Genomic DNA, 22,542 nt, shown 5'->3' on the forward strand with positions numbered 1-22,542 from the left:
ATAAATGTGTAGTATTGTGCACGAACAGGTTTTACTGTGTTCTCCTTTTTTAGGAGGGCCACATGTGGCTCCCCATTCTGTACATAGAACACTGAGCAGGAAAGACAATGACACATTACACAGGTCCCTGTACTCAGACTCTGGGAGGGACAAAAGTGAGGAATCTGTTGTTCCTATAATTCCTCCTCCCTTCACGTTAGCTCTGTTGACTGGGACTATGAATAATTGTTGTTCAGCAACATACAGAAGGCAACAGATGATGCCCCCTCCCCAAGCAAAGGTTTCTAGATCCACGTTTGTTGTTTTTCTCTTCTGAATCGTTTAACTCTCAGAAGTATTTCTGAGATAGAAAGATTTAATTTGCTTAGAAATTTAACCCAGTGAACTCAAAATCTATTATTCTTCAAGGAAAGCTAATTCAGCAGGCCATAGTGAATGTTCCTGGACCCTTTTAATTCTGATGCACCAATTTAGTCTGACACAATGGTCATTTCTCTGACATCTGCCTTATAAAACTAGAATTACAAAACTAGAATTTAGAAACCTAAATATTTTTTAAATATTTGAACTTATGATAGGATTGCCAGTGGACTCAGAGAAATAATCAGAATTGTTCTTTAACACTAGCTTTATATGTAGAAATTGATAGGTGAAACGTTCTATCAGCCCAATAACAGCTTGTCAAGAACTGCCCAACAAGCTTTTTTTTTTTTTAATGTAGAAAAGGAACCATTTAAAAATTGGCTACTTTCTTTCTTAATGGCAAACATATACATTCTAAACATGTTGAAAATATCCTCAGTGTTGGCATGAATATTTTAAAATGAATAAACCCCATAAAGAGATTTGTCTCCCGAAATTCCTTACTATCACTTAACAAGCAAGTAAAACAGTATTTTACAAGGGAGGAACTATCTGGATATATGATTTATTTTGTCATTTTTGTTTCTAGTTCTGTGAATGGGATCTTATGACCAGTGTGCTGATCTTAGTGTTTATGATATAGCTATTCTTTTTTTACTGCATAACTGATCACTGGCTCCTGATAAAGCAAAAAGAAATTATGTGTCTCAGTAAATTCAATAACTTCCTAATTGGTCCAGAGAACTTTGATTATTGAATATATAAAATACTATTTTTCTTTGTGTTTCAGTGCCTCCCTGCATAAGAGAGAATGAGTTTGTAAGTAAACTGTTCTTCCTGTCTCACTGCAAATGATTGAAAATAGTAATTTAATTGCTTTCGTATCTGACATTTTTTCAGATATAGCAACTGTGCTGATAGCAGTGTAACTGACAGTTAATTATTGCCTCCCATCTGCCCTTTATTTATGGTTATCAGCTGCAACAACCAAATCCCTAATACCTAACATACGCTTCTTTCCCTGAGATAAGGGTCTTAAATGCGATTTTATTGATGGCAAAGGATTAAGTCTCTTGAATCAGAAATAAATCCCACTGAATCAAATACTGTTCATTCCATGTAACTGTGAATAATATTGTAGAATAATTTGAAAAAGAATACAGCAGGAGCATTAATTTGGAAGGCACAGAACCCTCTCTCCAAAATCTTTTCTCTTACTTCAAACATGCTTTGCAGGAGGAGTGAGGAACAATCATATGGAGCCTCTTTCTCCATAGGTGAGTTGAGGAATGAAGACCTCCAGGACAAGGCAAGGAAACATCATCATCTGTCTCGTCCTGCCTGAATGACTGTTCTCCGTCTGAACTTTTCCAATTCTTCCCCAGATTCTGATAGAAGAAGAATAGGGAGGGCAAGGTTTGGGCTTTAAGGAAAGGAATAATTTCAGAGAGAGGAACATGGTTTTCCTTCTCTGAAGGCCTTACTCTTTCCATAATTCAGCCTGCCAGATGCTCTAAAACCTCTCAGTTTAGAAGTCAGATTCAGGAGGAAGTCAAAAACAATAACAGGAAAGAATTAAGTGGATTGATATCTCAGGACCTTTCCCCCTTACCCATAGTCCTGTCTACCCATTCTTGAGTCAGTAAAAAGCTATACAGGTGTGAAATTCATTGCTGATCCACATATTGCCTCTGTCGCCTGTGTTCCCAGTCCCTGCCAGTCACCTGATTGCCCTTCAAGGTAGTGGGTGATAAAGCCTAACGGGTTTGACACAGTTTGAGGCTACTCTCAGAATAAGAGGAAAAGCTCTATTTTAATACTAGTATAACTTAGGACAACTTGAACCTGGCTCATGTTGCAGATGAGAGGAAGACAATGTCATAGGCAGAAAAGAGAAGTGGCCATTTATGGTTTGATGCAAATGGGGACATGATTTTGGTGTAATATACCATTTCCTCAGCAACAGTTGAAACTTCTCTCCCTTCTTCTCTGCCCTATCATCTCATTCCCATCCAAGAATCTCCCTCTTCTTTGCTTGACAGAATATACAGTGGTTTAGGACAAAATGATTTGACCCCATTGCTAGTACAACTTCAGTACATTCTGGCTCTGCCTATGGGAGGCAATCTGGAATTGAAGAAAAATGTACCAAACTGTCAAAGTAGGTGAATTACTTGATTATAAATCAGCCCGCTATTTTCTGGCACAGTTTTGAGTTCTAGCTGGCAGACAAGTTAAGATTTATACATGATGTTCAGGATACTAAGGGTGAGCAAATCAGTTTTGTTGGAAAAATACCTTTGTTACTCTACAATATTGTCCATCCCATACAAGGAGTTAAGAACAAGAAAAGCCTTAATATATTTTTACATATAATTTTAAAAATAAAAGTAGAAAGTTTTAGGCAGTGGCAATAGTGTAATATTATATATTTGCAGAAAATTATGGTTTGCATTATCATCTGAAAGTACAATATAATCCTTATATTTGTTCCATTAAGTAAAAAATTTATCAACAATGTTACTTAAACCAATTGTACATCTTCTAAGAGCAGCTAGATTGTTATATACAAAATAGTAGGGAAATAAGAGTTTCTTTGAATATTTGGAACAATAAATAGTTCTGCTAAAACTAACAACATTCAAGAAAGCAGACTAAGGTTGAAAATCTAAGAAGTCCAACTGAAGTGCAACATATAGCCAGGTAAACAGATATAGGATTACAACATAAGCCTGAGAATATATCCACAAATAGCTTACTTTTAGATAATGCTCTGGGTCAGATCTAGAAAACCACATGCATAAGTATCTTTTTGTTGGCTGGGCATTCATGAAGCAAAAGCAGACACTTCCACAGCCGATCTTTTAAAACAAATCAGGATTTCCAAAGATTTAAAACCAGAAGAGCTGACAGTTAAGTACGTCTCACAGGCTGGTTAATCTAGTGGAATACGTCTTATAAGCAGGGAATCAAAACTGTACAGTAGAGTTGTACCACTGCTTAGGTTGTGCAAATTTCTTACTTTAGTTGCACGTGTATAGAGATACATAGAGTTTACCCCCTTTAGAGGTAATGGACAACGCTGGGGTGGAGTCAGCAATGGAACCCAGCTGCTTCTTCATTGCATTGAGTCCTCTGCATGTATAATGGTTAAATGGGGTGATGCCATCTTTATACCGATTTCCCCCTCCTCACACATTCATTATGCTACTGCTCTCTGAACAGTTCTAACTAATAACCATATAGAAAACAGGAAAATCATGAACAGGATTTCTTTCTTTCCTTAATGGGAGAGAGATCCATGCTGGCTCCTATAATGGGAAAGGTTTTCTCCTGCGCTGTTATCCCATAATATCTAACTCACCAAAGCTGCTGTTTATTACTAGATAAGACATAGAGATAGTACCAATATGGACCTATTGCCCATTCTGTAAAACTGGGGAAGATCCTGTTCACAGATCTCCTACTGCAAGAATCCAAACATCCACTAGATGGCAGCAATTGGCTTACAATTTCTTTTTCTCTTTACTCTTTCTATTGATTATCTATTTGTGTTTTTGCAGTTCAGATTTGTAGCCCTTTCTAATAAGAAGTCTGTATTTCTAACAGCATTCAGTGTTTATAATTCAATCAGAAATTTAATGAAGTTTAAAATGTTAAGAATAATTATTTGGCTGTTAATCTTATTCTATTCACTGAAGTGTCTGTATAAATATGTTTAAATTCATTGTGTTAAATATGAACTGTGGACTTATTTCTGTCTGAGATTTATTTAATGTTTGAGATTTGCTTTCCTGAAATGTATATTTTTCTGATGCTGGTACTATTACTAAGGGAATAAAAGTAGATTAAATATTAAAAGGGGAATGCAAATATAAGCCTTATAGAGAATTTTGAAGGTTTTTGAAAGATTAAGAATAAAACTACAAAACCACTTCTGAAAAAATCTTGCCAAAAAAACTGCAGGGACTTTTCCAGGCAGTCGCTAGGAGTCAACACTGACTTGAAGGCACCAAAAAAAAAAAAGAAAAAAAGAAAAAAAAGGAGTTTTAAAGTCATACGAATAATGTCATAAAATTGTAAAGGTTCAAGATTGGTATTTTCAATAACATGGGCAAATAATACATCAATATCTGCATATTTTCACCAACTTCTAATTCCCTAACTAATAAGGGAGCTTTCTATGGGTTCCTTGGGCCAGGAAAGCCATCAACATTCTTTGTTAATTTTTCATATCCTGTCATTTACAGTGCTGTCATCTGCCCACTGTGACTGATTGAATGTAAAATATGCCATTGGACACAGCAGCCTGTTTTTAATAACATTTTCATGCAAACTCTTCGAAACCCTAAGACTAAGTGCATTGCCAATGGGAGGCTTCTAATTCATTTGAAGGGTGCTGTTGTTCAGTCCTCATTAATTTTAGAGGTTTGCAGAGATTTGTCCTCTTCCAAATCGTTATCTAGCGTGAGGGACTTAATTGCACTGGAGATGTCAAGGTCACATTGAGGAGAAGTGGCTGTTGCACCTAAATCTAATCTTGAATGTCCTTGATAGCCAGTTTGGAAATGGGAAACTGAACAGGTAGATGTATTGTCGAAGGCTTTCACGGCCGGCATACGATGGCTGGTGTGGGTCTTCCGGGCTGTGTGGCCGTGGTCTTGAAGTCTTGTTTCCTAACGTTTCGCCAGCACCTGTGACCGGCATCTTCAGAGTGCAGGAGCACAGACAGGAGCAGTTCTCTCTGTGCCCAGGGTGAAGTGACCCTTCTGTGGGTATTTATAGAGATCTGGGGTGGGTGGGGGGGTGGGGTTGGGTTACTGAGTGGCTGCTTGTTTTGGAGTCAGCATCTGTGTGTATTTTCCTGGGGATTAGGCAGGGTTTTTTCTTCTACTGAATTGTTAACGAGGGGCTGCTGGGGGTGATTCTGCACTCTGAAGATGCCGGTCACAGGTGCTGGCGAAACGTTAGGAAACAAGACTTCAAGACCACGGCCACACAGCCCGGAAGACCCACACCAGCCATTGAACAGGTAGAGTTCATAGAGTTACAAAACCAACGTATCCCAAAACATAAAACTTGAGGGAAATGTAACTGAAGCTGCAATAAGGGAGATGAATCCAAATTTATTACCATTCCAGATGCTTTGATGTTCAGCTCCCTTCATCCCCAAGCCAATGTACTCAACCTGGGGGCACAGCTGGTACACTCCAAATATAATCTTCCTATGATAATATCCTTCATTGGAAGAATAATTATTTACTTTCATTGCAGTTAGGCTGAAGGGACTGGCTTCAAAATGATGCTTCTGCTTCTCCATTGAAAAACTATCATTGCTTAGGGATGGTTCATGTGTAAAAGGATCAGGTAGCAGATGATAGAACACCTTAGCCTGAGGATCCATATAGCTGAAGAATCCATCAGTTTAGCTGAATATTAATTTGTCTGGCAATGCTCAGATAAATGGACCATCATCTGACCTGACATGGACCAGAATTTGATTCTGCCAGCATGCTGGAAACTCTTAACCACTTCTAGAATAAGAACTGTCCTTATTCTGCCACATCACATCACATCACATCACATCACATCACATCAATGTTTCTCTGTTTCTCTGTTCTCACAGGAAGAGTATTTAGCAACTGATGATATACTTGTAGACTTCTTCAATGAATTTTTGAGTCTCCCAGTAAGTATGCTAAATTTTGGTCAAACACGTACTATAACTATCCCAATAAAATTGATTGAATAGATTGTATAGGGTAACAAACATAGCAGTATATATCTGTATTCTGACCTACTTACCCAGCCCCTCTTGCTTGCCTGCATGTCGTTGCAGATCCTAAACCACATTCCCAGGGTATGAGTGCGCACAGGGAAGCCTTACAGAAAACAGTCCCTCAGGAGAATGTTGTGTAACATTGTGTATCTCACACGGGAAACCTCAGCAAATGTCTTAGTTAAGAGAACAATGCTGCAACGAATGGCAAAGGCCAAAATGGAAAGTAATTGTTGTTTCTTTTGAATGACTGCTGACAAATCCTGACCTGATCATCACGGGGTTTTCTTAGGAGAGTTTTCTCTCTTCAGCCTTAATATGGAGTGTATTTGATATGTCCAGTTTTATTCTGCTGCAGCTCATCATAAGTAATTCAGTGTAATGCCCAGTGAAAGCCTCATTACAGTTTGGTGCTTATGCGGCTGTTACCTGGAAACAAGACCCAGCTATAGCAGTTGATATATAGGCAAAAGGTTAAACTAAAAATATTTCATGCGATTCAGTGTTGACTTTACCACAAGAAACATGCTTGAGAATGCTTCTAGTGTATGACTGTGTTGGAAATCATCCTGCAAACTGGCACTTTTGTTGATCCAGCCAGCCACTGGATGGTCTACTACTAAGATACAGAAGTAGCCCTTTTATAGTTCTTTCTTATATCACTTGCATTTTATTTTTGAAAACTCCAGTACGAACCATATCTCTTTGACTAATGTGCTGATTAGAACCATTACCTTTCAGACATCTCAGCTCAGAATTTATCAAATCCATTTTAATATGTATTTCATGCATTTTTGAAATGTGGGCTTTGATTAGTAATGTATTTAGAATATATACGCACATCTTAAATTGTAAATATATATTTAAGGTATGCGTATAACTAGTGAGAAAATGTTTTCATTATACAATTTTTTAAAAACGCATTGCAGATTAATCCAGATACAATATGGAAAGTAACATGAGCAAAACTGACGTGAGCCAGAACATACCTAAGATCAAACGTGTTCTGGTTGGATCAGATCACAGTGTGGTAGCCCAGGGTAGAACCTTTTCAGGGACAGCACACTGATTCTACTATAGGCTCCCAAGAAAAATGCAACTGGCCACTATGCTGTCTTCTTTTAAAGAAGAACAGAATACTTCCTGTTCACTCAAGCACTTACAGGAAATAGAATTGTTGGTCCTGTTCTTGATGGCTTTATTTAAGGTAGTATTTCTGTCCTTTTGCGCACCTCTCTGACCTCTCTCAAGAGGAAGAGCAGTGTAGAAAAAAATGGATGAATATGTTAATAGATGACTAATATGAAGTCGTACTATAGTATTCTTTTTTCAGTCTAGTGTCCTTCGGATACTTAGGACTACCACTTCCATGATCCCTGATCATTAACTGCATTAGTTGGTCATGGTGGGAGTTGCTGTCAAAGCAATTGCAAGGACCCATACTGGGGGAATGCTCTCAGCATACCTCCAAGCATGTCTAAAATCTTTTTGTACCACTATTTGGGTAATGCAGTTTGACTCTACATATATAGATTAGAGGTAGCTGGAGTCACCACTCAAACAATGTAGCTTAATTTGTTACCGCACCTCAGTGAATTTTTTTTGCACACTTTGCTTCTGCCTCTTAACAATGTCATTGTCCAGAAGTGGGACACAGGTACATTTCTGGATGAACCCTAATCACAGCACATGCTATAGAGCTTTCAATGTATGTTCTAGCAAATATGCCATAGGATTATGTTTGACTAAATCAGAAGACAGCTTTTAGCTTAATTTTAATTGTTCTTATTGTATGCACATTTATAATAATATTACTTATGTTATGCATGTGCATGAGGTACCAAGTGATGGATTTTTCTAATCATACCATAAGAGATCTTTGTCTATAGGAGTGGGTTTTACCAACAAAGATTTCCTTCCATCTTCCTATGTTGATTACATAGGTGAGTGCAGCTTGGATCACCTGTATTAAAGGAGAAGAATTGGATTCAACTAGTCAGCATATGTTGAGGGCTCTGAGATGCCAAATGTGACCCCTCCCATGCTCCAAGCTTCTTTGCATATGTAGGATCCAGTTCAGAAAAGTGAAGTCAGTTGTTGGATTGAGACATATGCCTTTGATTAACTTAGTAGTTTGGCCTAGGCATACTGGCGAAGGCTATTAGTTCTTTCATTCCATTCCTTTATATACATTATAATTGATTGGTAGTCAAGCATCCAAGATGACAATACAATTTATATTTAAAACATTGTTATTGGCATCTGTTTTATTACATTAGAAGGTCCAGATGTTTTCAATTTAATTAATTGGAATGCATTTTGGAAAATGGGTCTTTGGGTTCCATTGCCAGAGTTGAAATTAAAAATAGATACAAGTGATTAATTAATGTTATCCTTGGTTAGTTTTCTATGTAAATAACACATAACTAAAATTATCTAGCATTTGTTAAAATAGTTCCAGATTGTAGAATTTACATGCTTTGTTCACATGTTCGCATAAACCAGCAAATGTTTGATGATTTGGAATTAAAAGTTTATTCTTTTTGTTATTTTAATTTGTATTCCCTCCAATTTAAATAAAAACAGAAACTTTGGCCTGATGTTAGTGCATTGCTAAGGCTGAATATTTTTTTCCCCCAAGAAATGTAGCAATCACAAATTTATGATACTTATGAATGCTAAGTTTGTTATCTCAAGGCCAACCCAACAAAATGAGAAGGAGCTACTTCAGGCAGCTAATTTAAGCAGTCAGGAAAAGGCAGGAAATTGATAGTTACTTCTTATCACTGTTGTATTTTCACTGCCAAGATGAATCTATGAGGATTTTCTGCTCATCAGACAGCACGATGTCATAGGTTAGCCCTGAATGCTCAGAAGTGGAATGGTGAATTCTATTAGTTAGGAAAGGTTCGACACAGTTTTTAAAATGTACTTATAGGCTCATTTTCCAGGAATGCCAAAAGGTTACAGTCATATTCACATTTTTATGAAAGGACACAGTGAAGTTTTATGTCAATTACTGCAGAATCGATTAAGTGGTAGGAGCTTGAATGGACATAATAACTGTGAACATGCATTAATTTCTCTGTGCCTCTACTGGGTGGCATTAATAATGGATATATTAAATTTTTATAGGCAAAAGTCTCTGTTTTAGAAAGTTAGAAAAACAAAGCCTAGGGCTATAAAAGAAATGTAACCGAGAGGGGGAGACCCTCCAAAATTCAAATTATTGTATCAGATAGTTTAAGAAGAAGAGTTAAGCAAAATTCCAGCCCATCCGTTTATCTATAAAATACATGGTTAGATTGTAGCCCTTCAGCATTGTGCTATTTCTGTACTCTAACCTTTAACTTTTCTTGTTTATAGACATTTGCAGAACCAATTAAATTTAATCCTGATTTTGGAATTTTTGAAGTTTCTACTGATGTCCCACAGTACATGGAAAAGCAGCTGAAAAAGATGCTTCGGGAACAGAAACCTCGAAATCCCATTTATGATGTTACAAGGCAGGCGAAGATACAAACCTCTATTTCTAAAGATCTGAGCACCTCCCCTTCCCCAGTCTTCAGTTTTGATCCAAATTATTCAACCATGGTAAGAATAAATTGGTGTTATTCTTATTGCACCTTTAAGAAACATTCATGGAAATATGATATACCAACAATTCTGAAATCTTGTTCTATTCACTGGGGTTCTGTATTTAATCAATCAGATTGATGTTAAAACTTTTTGATCCTGAAATGATTCCTGAATATTCTAAAAGGGATTCAAGCTTGAATTCCAAATGGTTGAATCCCTTTTAGAATATTCAGGGAGCCCAATACGCACTTGAAACATGGGCCATTTCAAACTCAAAATGGGATGTTTCAGATGTGAATATTGAAATCAAAACTTTTGCACACCACTGCCAAAAGTGTATGTGTGCGTGTGTGTGTGTAGGCTTTGTTCAGGCATAGAACTGAAGGGTAAATCCATCTGTCACAACCTTCCTCCTTCCATTCAAACCTTCACACGTGAATAGAATATCATTTAAGCAATTACAGCCGCCTTTCTCAGCTCCAGATGTCTTGGATCTGCAATTCCCAGCATTCTCATTATCGGCTAGCCTGGTCAAATCATTGCTAGAAATTCTGAGAACTGTAATCACAATACATTTGAAGATGGTGGGTTTGGGAAGGTTGAACTATAACAACAAGAATATTTACAGTACAATCCTAAATGAAGAATAATGAATACAATATAGGATTCAGAATAACTTTTCTTTATAAAACTTACAAGATATCTTGGAAGCTGTTCTCCCTCATATGAGAAATATGACTTTGGCATATCTTCTTTTCTCATGGATATTGCAGGCAAAAGGATGGAATTTGTTTTGAGCATAAATAATTGCAAACTTATTTTATTACATCCAGAAATATTGGCTAAAGTAAAGAAGCAGTGCTCAGCCTCTCCAGAAACCATTATCGGCAAGGCACAACTCCTAACAGGAAAGAAACAATTTTATGCTGCCCTGTCAAAAGGTATTATACAGCAGTATCAGAATGTTTATGTCACAGGATGCCAGGGGATACCGTTCCAGTACAATTCTGTAAAAATGAATGAAGAGATCCAAGTAGCAGGTGTTTTTTAGATTTCATCCTTTGCTTAAGGAGCAGTGTTTTGCTCAGGGAATGAATCCTGTCAAGCAACCTTTCTAATACATTTGGGGGATCTGAGAAATGGGGACTATCATCTCATCCTGAATTTCTCCAAGACAATAATATCAATTGTCCTTTTGTCTGCAGTATCCATGAGAAAAGAAGATACGCCAATTTTTCATATTTCTTGTATTAAGGAAAACAGCTTCCAAGGTATCTTGTAAGTTTCATAAAGGAAAGTTATATTGAATCCTGTATTGTTATTCATTATGCTTCATTTAGGATTGCACTATAAATATTTTAAGCCAATTGTTGCTAGATATGAGCAGGGGCAAAGTTTGTCTTCTGTCCAAGATTTATTACGTAAGAGCTTTCAAACATCCTACTTTTAAATTTAAACTTTACAGAAATGTATGGGCTATGGAATAAATGCTTCAAGGACATCTTTCCACAGTGACATTGATTGTGACCAGCCATGTTGCAAAAGATTCTGAGCTGGAGTCTCTGATGCACATTCATTCACACTGCAAAAGTGGCTTGGTCTTCTCACAGTTCCTTAATGCCGTGGTGGGACTGGGCAGCTTATACATTTAATAACAAGGAAGCAAGTAAATATGCTTCTGAGCAGAATTTGTATATAAACGAAATAACACTGCTGTGTTGGAATGCAAGCCCCACCCATTTTCCACATCTGCAGTAAGAACCTGCAACAGCTGCAGTTAGAGCTTGCAGACATTGCTTTGACCTGCCACACTGATCAGGAATGACACACTTATTATGCACTAGTAAGTGTTCAAAAATTGGTTTGATATTAGGGCTTATGTTAACAAAACATAACATGATTTTTTTTTTAAATGCCTGTCTGGTTTTCTAAGAGAGAAGGGTTAGCAAGCCCAGGGGGGCCCTAACACATTAACAGTAAATTGAATTCTCTTTGAAGGGCCATATATTTCAGGAAAATATTGTTGTGATATGTTTCTAGGATCCACTGGGCTCCTATAACGAGTTTGGAAATTACTGGATTATGCCACCCTGTTTGTTAACTATATGCCACATAAAGAATATTTACATATATTTTCTTTTGTTAGTGTCTGAACCGGGAACAAGCTATTGAATGGATTAAAAAGGAAAGATTTCCAGCATTTTTAGAGAGCGATTGTTACTTTGAATACAGGTACTTTGACTTCTAACTGGAATCTAGGTTTTAAAACTGCAAGTTTCTCTCAAAAACAACAACAACAAAAACTGGATTTTTTGGCCCAGCATACATAATTTTAATGACTTCTGAGAATAGTAACAGTGCAACTGACATTTTTATAGCCTCTCACTATGTAACTTTTACAAGCAATAATTTATAGCTGAAAAGTCATAGTCTTTATTTAAGTATTGCTGGACTTTGCTGCTATTAATCAAAATAAATTTCTCACAATATTGCCATTATAACTCATTTCACCTAATTTGGTAAGTATATCAATATATTGCTATTCTTAAAAATGCGAATATTGGCAACATTTAAAGCAAGACATAATACAATCCTTTTGCAGAAGCAATGCCCTGAGGCACTTTGACCTCTGGAAAAAACAAGTGTCTTTCTGCTGGCCATCACTGAAAATCCAGAAAGGTGAAAAATAGATGTATTTATTACAAAAAGTATAAGGAGATAAAGGTAAATGAGTCAACTAGCCATTTCTATGTCAGTTCTGGGTCTCATTTTTAAAGATGAGTTATTCAGCTATGAAACCATGTGCATCAGAAGAACAAAGAACTGTAACTTCTTTGCAATTCTGGATCCATAAAATTTAGTATTTCCAGGCTGTACCCTGGCAGTACTAACTGCTGCATTAGCTGTACAGGCTGAAACTGACGAGGACTCAGGGGAGAGGGAGAGAGAGGGGGAGAGAGGGAGAGAGAGAGAGAGAGAGAGAGAGAAAGATTGTGTAAGTCCTGAGCAAGTGCATTACAACTGACAAGGCTAGAAGAGGAATGGTGAAAAATAACCTGAAGAGGCAGGAGGAACAGGCTTAAGATTTAAACCTTGGAGCTGACAGGCATATATAGAGAGGACTAGATTTCTGTGTTCTGTACCAGGCTGATCTTCTGAGTTAATTCTTTCTTGTCTGAATTAAAACAAATGATCTAGGAGTACTTATAAAATTGTCTCCTAGGTCCTTGGAATTTCTACTGTTAGCTAGTTCCTGAATGCAGGACTGAGTTTCTTGAAAAAGAGATTTCTAGATGAGCCTGACCTGAAGTCTGTTGATACCCTTCAAAACATTTAAAACTCTGAATAGGATTAAGTGTAGGCATAATGGATTAACAAAATGTCTTCAAGGTTTTGGTTTCTTTAAAAGAACAGTAGTTTTGTTGGTGTTAATATTATCTGGATAACCTTAAATTACTTTATGCTGTTTGTCGCCTCTCTGTAGATTAGCTAAACTTATTTCACAGGTGGAATGGAGCAAAACTGGGATCAGTTTTGTTATAGATAAAACATATTATCCTTGGTTCTCAAAAAGTCCACCACCCCTAGAAGTCCCTGAAGAAAATGAAGATGACTTGATTATGAAAAAGTTCTACGTCTCTCTTGGCCAGGTAAAATAAATTGAGTTCTGTAAATAGGGGTATCCCATGGAGAATAAAGTAGGAGAGGGAGACTTTCTTCTCTGGCTCAAGTCAACCCATCAGGGTGACAACTGGAAGATATTACAATCTCCCATATGAAAATCATACCTGTATATGTCAAACATAGTGGTTGTATCTGATGTCTTATTAAAATGCCCACTTACATTCACATTGGTGATAAGAATTTTTAACCCCAATTATTAGGAATTTTAATTTCCCTCATAATGAGGAAATCACTGTTTTCTTTTAAGTGACCAATGTTTAGATGTTCAAAGGGTGGTGGTGAAAATTCTATCTATAGCATTAGCCTATAGAAACTGACTGATGCCTCCTTCCTAGATTTGACTGACTTGGTTTTGTGTTGTTTTTATGCATACATTTTCATTGCTGTATACATTTTAATGTTGCTTTGGTCTTGGATCACAGAGCAATAAATAATTTTTAATTAAAAATTAAATGTAAGGGGGCATGGAATATGGATGTATGCTTCTTAATATTCCCTTCCATTATCTCACCAATTGATGCCCCCATTTATTTTATTCTTATAACCACCCTAAGAAATGTGTTAAGATGAGAGACAGAATGACTGGGCTGTTCTTACCTGGGGATTTCATAGCTGAATAGAGTTTTGAATGCACATCTCCTCAGTCTAGCACACTACGTCTAAGGCAGGGAACTGAGAGAAGCTGCATGTGTTCTGCCTTCCTCAACTCCACATGACAAACTTTGGAAAAAGTCTTAAATTCTCATGCCAAGAGGGTATTATAAGGGAGACAGCTAGGGGGACAAAGGACAACCTTCTTTTCCCCTTGCTTGACCAACTCTCACTGCAGAAACTGGATCTTTATACATCTAGAAGAAGAGGGGGAGAGAAAAGGGATAAGTGAGGCAGAGAAAGTGAGAGGGAAGAGCAAAAAGATCATGACGGACCATCACAACTGTAGCCCTGTCCATTTTTGGCTTTTGGCCCATCCACTAATGACTATAGGTTCTCCAGCCATGGAATGTAGTCCCCAAATGACCATTCATGAAAGACTGTATCCTTCAACATTAAAAAAAAGTTCATTCCTGCAATAGCTCCTAAAGTCTCCTGGCTTTTATTTTGTTATGAAACACAGTTGCTCTTTTTTCTTTTGCTTGGACCCTGGGCATTTCAGCAATGACTCAACAGGTATCCATTGCTGATCAGGTCTTCCTAATCATGCAGGCCTTGAAGTCAGAATCGCACTGGGGAAAAAATATATCAGCCTTCGTTCTGCCTAAGGCTTTTGGGTTGAATATCAGTTTATGGTGTGCATAATAAGCTGGGTAAATATTAATAAAATTAATTCAAACATTTATGACTGATAACCAGATGAAGATTTACTAGTTTTTTTTCTGATAGAAACCATGGCAGAAATGGTATTCATTAGTAACTATTTTTATTTGATTGGGATATAGTGTGCTTAAATGATGTCCCCTTGGATTTTTGCACTAGGGCATTTCAGCTATGTAGACTGTTTATACAAATTTTAAAGGAATCAAAATTTCTCCTTTCAAATCTGCCACTCCTACATGAGGACTGTGAGCAAAGGCTTAATTTAAAAATAACTTAAACCACTAAATGTTTTATTTAATAGGCTACTGTTACTCAGACACAGGATTGGTTTACTCTAGCCAAGCAAAGTCAGAACATGATCACGACTGATTCTATTACTCGTCCTGTGACATCTTCTCATGTTCGTTTTTTAATTGATCCTTCAAAGTCAACTTCTACATGTGAAGGTAATGTTAACCATTGAAATTATATGTGAGGGTGGCAGACATGGATGGACAGCCTTACAAACTAAATCAATCAATCAATCAGTTTGTCAGTGTTGGTTTTCCAACTTGTTTTATTTAATGTTTTAAATAAAAACTTACATTATTTTTCTTCTGAGTCCTTCACCCTGTTCTCCTTCTCCTTCTCCTCCTTCTCCAAAACCTTCTAATTGTGTTAGGCATCTTTAATGAACTTTCAGGGACAAGTGAGATAAATACCACTTAATCACTGCTACCACTTCTCTGGAGCCTTAAGGTTACATAATGGGGAACCTTAATATGGGCTGAAGGCCATAATGTAGTAATTGTTTATATACACAATGATGTAGTAGTTGTGTATATCTTATTGATCTTATTTGAGAAACCTCCATGGAAGATTGCCATTAGGGATAGGGTGAGGATAGGGTGAGATGAGAATGTGGGTTGCATCAGGGAAGTGTGGTTGTGGTACCAGGTTTTTCTGTTTTTTAGTTTTATCATTGTTTGTTTTATGAGTATATATATTGTTTTATTGGCTGTAAGCTACCCAGAGTTGGTTTTAAGATGGGTGGCTATACAAATGTTTTAAATAAATAAATAAATAAAATTAATAACATGGGGCAGCCATGTTCTGAGAATTGCTCCAGCTGGAGTGCCTGTTGCCTTAAAAATTCCCTAGCAGAAAGATATGGGGTAGCAAAGATCATGTAAAACTGCCACCACAGTTATGCTGGCATTGGAGGCTTTGTTTCAGCTCTCCTGTTTTTTTATAACACAAGAAGGTACAGGAGAGTTTATAGGGCAAGGTAGAAAAAAAACAGACTTTCCATATCATGGGAAACTGAGGAGGTAACACTCTTCCTTGTTCTTCTTAAACAAAAGGACTATGCAGGGCAAAAAAAAGACTATTGTTCCTCAATACATCCTCTGGCTTTTTTCTCTGCATTGGATAAGCATGGAGAATAATCTCCTTGCTTGTGTGATGCCAGCAAATGATGTTTGGTGACACTACTTAATGGAGGGGCTGATGTTACTCTATTAAGCCTTGTCCACTAGTAGCATCCAACCTATCAGATAAACTAGGGGACCACATATAAGTGCCAACCTGAATGCAGTTCTTTATCCCTGACTCAGTGCTTCACATTGTGACTAGACTAGCCACTCAAGCCCTATAGGGCTTTAAAGGTGGCATATGTTTTTTTAAACCCAGGTGACAAAAAGATAGAAGAGAGGGAAGCAGAAGGAGGACTGAGTGTTCCATTGATGGGGCTCATTTGCCTGCTTGCTGTCAAGAAGAAAATTACATTAATATATAGGCTTCTGAAAAAGGACCTTATTATATACTGTAGGTGTATCGAAGTAAAAGTTGGTGGTTCTTCAATACCTGAATTCCAAGGAGAATGGGAGCAAAAGGCTTCTAGGAAGCAAACCACTCTTTTTCAACTTTTTCAGCCCAGCAATGCAGTCCAAAATGGTCTTCGCCAGTTGTAATTTCAGTTGTGTTTTTTGGTCTGTAGGAGAGGGATTCCCATCCAGTGAAAGTACAGTCCAGCATCTGAGATGTTTTGAAAAAGGGACCAGCAACAAGTAAAGCTGTTTAAGAACTGACAACATACAGTCACTTTGGACAATATATGTTCTGATCAATGGTGATATTTTGGATTAATAGGAGTTACCTAGAACTAAGGTTCTCCACTGCATTCTTCTCAGTGTGTGTATTTTCAAAATAACAATATGGATAGGACCAAAATGGTCCTTAATGTCGTTAAAAGATTGAGTGGACCTAGCAAGGTGGATAGCTATAGTTTTGAGGATAGCTTTGTAATGAGTGTATGGTTGTTGTTGATACCTTTTTCCAGGTTTCCCCCCCCCCCTTGGCAATGGGCATGTTTCCTTCTCCCACCCAGCTACTGTCCTCTTCCTTCCAATTCTATCCTAACAATGTTACATTGTGCATTTATCTTCAGATATGAAGGTTCAAGAACTGTGTAGCTCTTCTTCATCCATTGTTAATGCAGCTATTTGCAGTGGTCATTTAGGTAAGTGGCATTTGTGGGCAAGTTCCATTTATAGCAGGAATGGGCAACATTTGAGAAGTCAAGGCAAAACTTAGTCTTGCAAACTTCCAAAGGGCTACAAGAGGGCATGTTACTAAGAAGGCAGAGCCAAGCAATTTTGTCCTTTTTTTATTAATTAGACTTTAAAACTGGGAATGGGAACAAGAGGTGTCTCAAGGCAATTTGTCAGCCTTAAATCCTCTCCTCTGGACCAACAAACACAACTGAAATCACAATGGAATGGGGCATTTTGGGATGTGTTGGTGGGTTGCAAGAGGAGTGGTTTGCTTCCCAGGGGACTCTTGTTCCCATTCTTGAATGTTAGAAAAATATCAAAATGGACTAAAATTGTGCTGAAAACAGTCATTTTGGGGTTTGGGGACGGTTGGGACTGGGAACAGGAGACTTCTGGGAGAAAAAACATCACTCCCATTCTCAGTCATAGTTTTGAATAAAAAAGTTAAGAAATAGTGCAACCAAATCTTGGTGGTGTGATTTGGGGTGCTGGGCACAGGCTGGCATCCATATTACAGGTTGCATAAATGCATGGCAGAGAAATGCTACATTTTATTGTATTTGCCATAGAAATTTAGGGAAGTGGTATTCTTGAATTCTTGCATTTACTTATAAGGTAGCTGAGGGTGTATGTATTAATGCCCTGGCTTTCACTGTACATTATCCTTTAATTAATCCCTAAAGGAACATATCGCAGGAGAAGTCCTTCTACTGGACTTTTTCAGTAGCCGTGGTACCGTTAATGTGATGGGAGAATCTTTCAGCTCTAATATAAGCATAGAATTGAACCATGAAGTGCAAAGAGGCTTAAGATGGAATTTCTTTACAAGATTATTTCCCTTGAGAAGATATACAGTTGCAGATTTAAGACATTTATGACTATTTATATATATGGATGGTGTGTTTTTTGGTAAATATACAAGAGGAGCAGAAGATAAATAAGCTGGCACTTTGTACCTACACAGAAGCACTGGCTTCAAACCAACATATTATGTCATATATGCTTTGGGTGTTTTGGGGCATACATGGGACAAAACAGTACTTTTTTTTGTAAATGGAATGAAATGGGACTGTTTAGTTCCAGGCAGAATTGATTTGTCAGGGGAAGGGATGAAAAACCCAAGGATATTAGCAGAGGACAGGAGACAAAGGAGGGGAGATATTGGGGTGCTTGGCTGACTGACTGGCTGGCTGGCTAGCTGGCTGGCTGGCTGGCTGGTGGGGTATGCCAGGCTGCAACATCAACAGCAGCTGAGAGGTGAGTGGGTGGGAAGTTGTTGGAAAGATTGGGTGGGCAGGAAGGCCAGCAGAATATTATGTTGTGGTGGGACTTGCTTGGGGAATAGAGGAAACAACACATGCTTGCCTACTGAACCCATCCAGGCTTTGTTTTGTCTAAATGCCATAACCATAAAAGTTGTCCAGGTTTTGACTCTGCTGAGCTGTGCCTGGCCTGAAACTGTTTGACAGAAGCTCTGGAATGTAATGATTTCTTCTGGGTTCAAAAGAAAATATTCTCCCCCTCTCATTTTTGCATACTCCTAGACCTTCTTTTTTTTCACATTCAGGCTGAAAAATAAATCCAGACAGTTATGATGGGAGACAAATCATGGTGACTTGGTGCAGTTCCTAGCTATCATTGGAGAATAATGTTAATTCAACTACCCATAGTTATGTTCTGACATAGAAAGCTCTGAGGAAAGAAGCCATTTTTACTTAATCAAATGCATGTTTATGTTAGTATGTTGGTGGTCTTTGGAGAACTGATCTCTGGTTTTAATGCAGGATTTGAATCCAAGCTTAAGAAGAAGCACAGCTTAACTGATATTCCACTTGTTCAGAAGATAGAAGATAGTAGATGCGTAGAGGGCTATTCTACGTCACTTCCTGAAAGTCCTTCACGCACTTTATTAAGAGCATACTTAGGACAAAATTGGGATCTTACTTCTCAGGAGAGAAAGAGTGAAGACTTCATCGAATATCAAGAACTGGCATCTTTTCAAACTGTAGATGAGTTTTCTTTAGCCTACGTTCAATATATACTAAGAAACTCTATTGCAATAATCACTGGCCAGCCCCCTGAACCCAGCCCTTTTCACGTCAATTTCAGTAGAACACCTAGAGTGTATATATATGAGATAGCAAGCACTGAACAGTTCATGGACCTTTCCTTAGAAAAGCCTTCTCTGCCTGGGGTTGATGGAGTGGATGTGAAGAGTGAAATTTCTGCAAAATCAGAAAAGGATAGCACTGAAACCAGAGCTGCTTGGTGTGTTGGCCACAAGACATACGATATTGGTAACAGACATGAATTTGAAAGATTTAAGAAATTCATCAGAGGAACTTTGGGAGAAAGGTATTGGTGGCTTTGGATGGATATTGAACGTCTGAAGGTCCTGAGGAATTTTAAAAGGCAGAAAAGGTATGTCCAGATTTTAATAGAAATAAAGTGAGCCTTTGAAGATGTAGCTGTTGAATGAGTTTAGCATCTATTTTCATATTGCTTTATGCTTATTTGTCAGATCTTCATTCTTAGGGCAATGTACAATATTTAAGGAATATATAATAATTTGCTACTGCACTTCAGAAAACAATGCACAAGTACAAATCTTTTGCTCTCAATTTCTGAAGCATCCTTATAATAGTACAGTATATTGGTAGCTAAAAGAAAATTCAATATGATATAGAAAAGCAAAGTCGATCTATTTCTACCTCTCTTTCCTAACTGCTAAATGTGATGGATCTTTAGTTACAATACACAAACAATTACAAGGAAGTTTTAGAAAGTAATGGCAAAAGATTGAATGATCAACTGAAGCCCCACTTATATGGAGAGACCAAGTCAGAAAGAACTCCAGATTTTTTCCACCATGCCCATTCTCCTTCTCTTCCATCACTTTCTGTATTCTCCTATCCAGTACTGGCACAACTGCTAGAGAAACCCAAGTCTTCAAACTAGCTTGTTCCTCAAACTGATACAGGATTCAGGTTCTGAAAATGAGATAACTAGGTATGGGCTCAGTGCTTTGCCCTGTGCTATTTTATATCTACATGAAGTTGCTGGTGGAAGTCATCCATCAGTATGGAGTGAAGTGTCACCAGTACACTGATGACACCAATTTTAAATTTCCAACCCAAGCTGAGACAGAAATGCTGTGAAAGGTTTGTACCAGTGCTTGGAGGCCATAAGGATCTGGATGGGGCAAAATAAGCTTAGACTGTTTCCAAAACAGAGCTCCTGTTTGTTAATAGGTACCCAAACAACATCAATCCCAGTGGTTACTCTGCATGGGGACTGCGCCCCAACCCCCAAAGAAGCTGGTCTGTGCTCAGGAGTCCTCTGGACTTGTGGCCAGGGGGGCCTTTGCCCAAGCTTGACTGATGCATCAGTTGCAACACTACTTCAGTCTGGATGTTGTAATTACAGTAACTCATGCCTTAATCACCATTCGGCTGGACTATGTTGGGCAGCTTTTGGACCTGGAAGCTATAGCTAATAAAAATGCAGCAGCTAGAGTGCTGGCAGGTCAGCCCCTCCAGTGCAGAATCAGACCTATTTTGAACACACTGAAGGTTACTAGTAAGTTTCTGGGCCCTTTCAACATGCTGGTCATTACCTTTAAACCTTCATAGCACACCACCATGTTACATCAGGTTAGAACAGAACTTGCCCATCAGATCCATTCATTGTGAGAGGCCAGATGAGAAACACTGCTGTTATGATATACATAGGGTATGGAAGGGGGGCTGGCTTTCTCTGTAGTAGTCTCCACTTTACGGAGGTCACTCCATAAAGAAAGATCGTCCCTTTGGCCTTTGCTGAATGGGGTACCATGACGTTTTTGTTTTTCTCAATAGGAAGTTTGTTGTATTAGTTACTTGCTTTAGTTGTTTTGTTGTTTTATTGTTTACCACCCCGAGTCTGTTAGGAGTGGGGTGGCCTAGAAATGCTGTAAGTAAGTAACTAACTAAATAGTGGATATGGGGTAAGAGCAAGTGTCCAGCTGAAAAACTGTTTCTCCCCAAAATAGTAAGGTAATTTGTACTAAGGCAGGCTTAATATTCATAATTCATAATTAAGTATTCATAATTAAGGTTTTGTTTTATGGAGGATTTGGAATAACAATGATTAGGAGAGTGAACTGCAACTTTATAAAGAACAGTAATTTTTTAAAATAACTTTTTAGGGTATATAGGTGCTGCGAGGGCCCCGGGAAAAGTATGGGGACCTCCTTTCTTGAGTTTTATTAATTGTTTGTTTGCTTGTTCTATCAGTTTATATGGCCGGCCAAGATGTACTTATCTCTTACTATCTCTCTCACTTGCCTTTGCCTGGCTGTTCTGGGGGTGGTTACGGGCCTGACAATTGTGATAGCAGCTACTGCAATGGCATGATTTATGCTGGTTGGCCATTTCATAGCACAGAAGCTGTACTGGAAATTAGAAGCTATACTGGGAACACACCAAGACATTTAAATAGCAGATAGCTCCCTTTGGGGATCCTCAGCTCAAGCTGGGCTGACAAGGAGATTGGGCTGTGTTGCTCTGATGTCCGCCTTGGCCTTGCATTAACAAAAGGAGCATTTGTCTGGTTCAGCTTCCTGCCCATTTCAAAAACTTTTTTTATGGTGTGCAATTATTATGCTTTTGCCAGGTGGGTCAACGTAGCAAAGTGTTATTACCACCAGACTCTGGGCCATAGGTATGTTGGTCCATCCTTAATGATGCCAGAGCTAGAATATGTTTGCCACAAAATACAGTGGTACCTCGGGTCATGAACGCTTCTGTTCATGACCAATTCGGGTCACGAACAGCTCCGTTCGCAAAATTTTGCTTCCGTTTGCGAACGCCGGATTGGGTGATGAACAGGATCCGCGGCCATTTTCCCTCCCGTGACACGTGGTCGTGGCTTCCTGTAGGGAGGAGGACTCTCCCTCCAAGCAATAACCACCTCCCCACCCGCCTTCCTGTCCTCCACGCCAGAAGTCGCGTCAAGCAAGGTTAGCGTTCTCTCTCTTCGTACTGTATTTTGTTTCATATTTTTGCGTTTTTTAAAAAAAAATACATATGGTTCAGAACGGATTAACCATAATTACATTGAACCTTATGGGAAAAGTTGATTTGGGTCGCGACCAATTCGGGTCACGACCAGAGTCGTGGAACGAATTAAGTTCGTGAACCGAGGTACCACTGTATTGTCTCTTCTCGTGTTCCTGTTAGTTTTTACAGACAGAAATCTTGTAATCAGAAAAAGCAGGAGAAATATGGAGACATAGGATACTCTTATGTA

The 22,542-nt window shown here is 38.2% G+C and overlaps 1 protein-coding gene across 1 annotated transcript in view; it reads left to right on the top strand.

Annotated features, from left to right (window-relative positions):
* Positions 1–22,542, top strand: part of RGS22 (regulator of G protein signaling 22) — an 87,637-nt gene that overhangs the window by 914 nt on the left and 64,181 nt on the right. Inside the window, exons 2-9 of the mRNA XM_025166156.2 lie at positions 1,154–1,182; positions 5,990–6,052; positions 9,509–9,736; positions 11,868–11,953; positions 13,206–13,371; positions 15,021–15,165; positions 17,148–17,219; positions 19,038–19,674. Of these exons, the coding sequence (XP_025021924.1) occupies positions 1,154–1,182; positions 5,990–6,052; positions 9,509–9,736; positions 11,868–11,953; positions 13,206–13,371; positions 15,021–15,165; positions 17,148–17,219; positions 19,038–19,674 (1,426 nt within the window). The remainder of the gene's footprint in view (positions 1–1,153; positions 1,183–5,989; positions 6,053–9,508; positions 9,737–11,867; positions 11,954–13,205; positions 13,372–15,020; positions 15,166–17,147; positions 17,220–19,037; positions 19,675–22,542) is intronic.

The sequence above is a fragment of the Python bivittatus genome, unplaced genomic scaffold (assembly GCF_059951505.1).
Source record: "Python bivittatus isolate LINGU-HERP-01145 unplaced genomic scaffold, Pbiv_v1 ctg000590_np1212, whole genome shotgun sequence".
In the NCBI taxonomy this organism is placed as follows: domain Eukaryota; kingdom Metazoa; phylum Chordata; class Lepidosauria; order Squamata; family Pythonidae; genus Python; species Python bivittatus.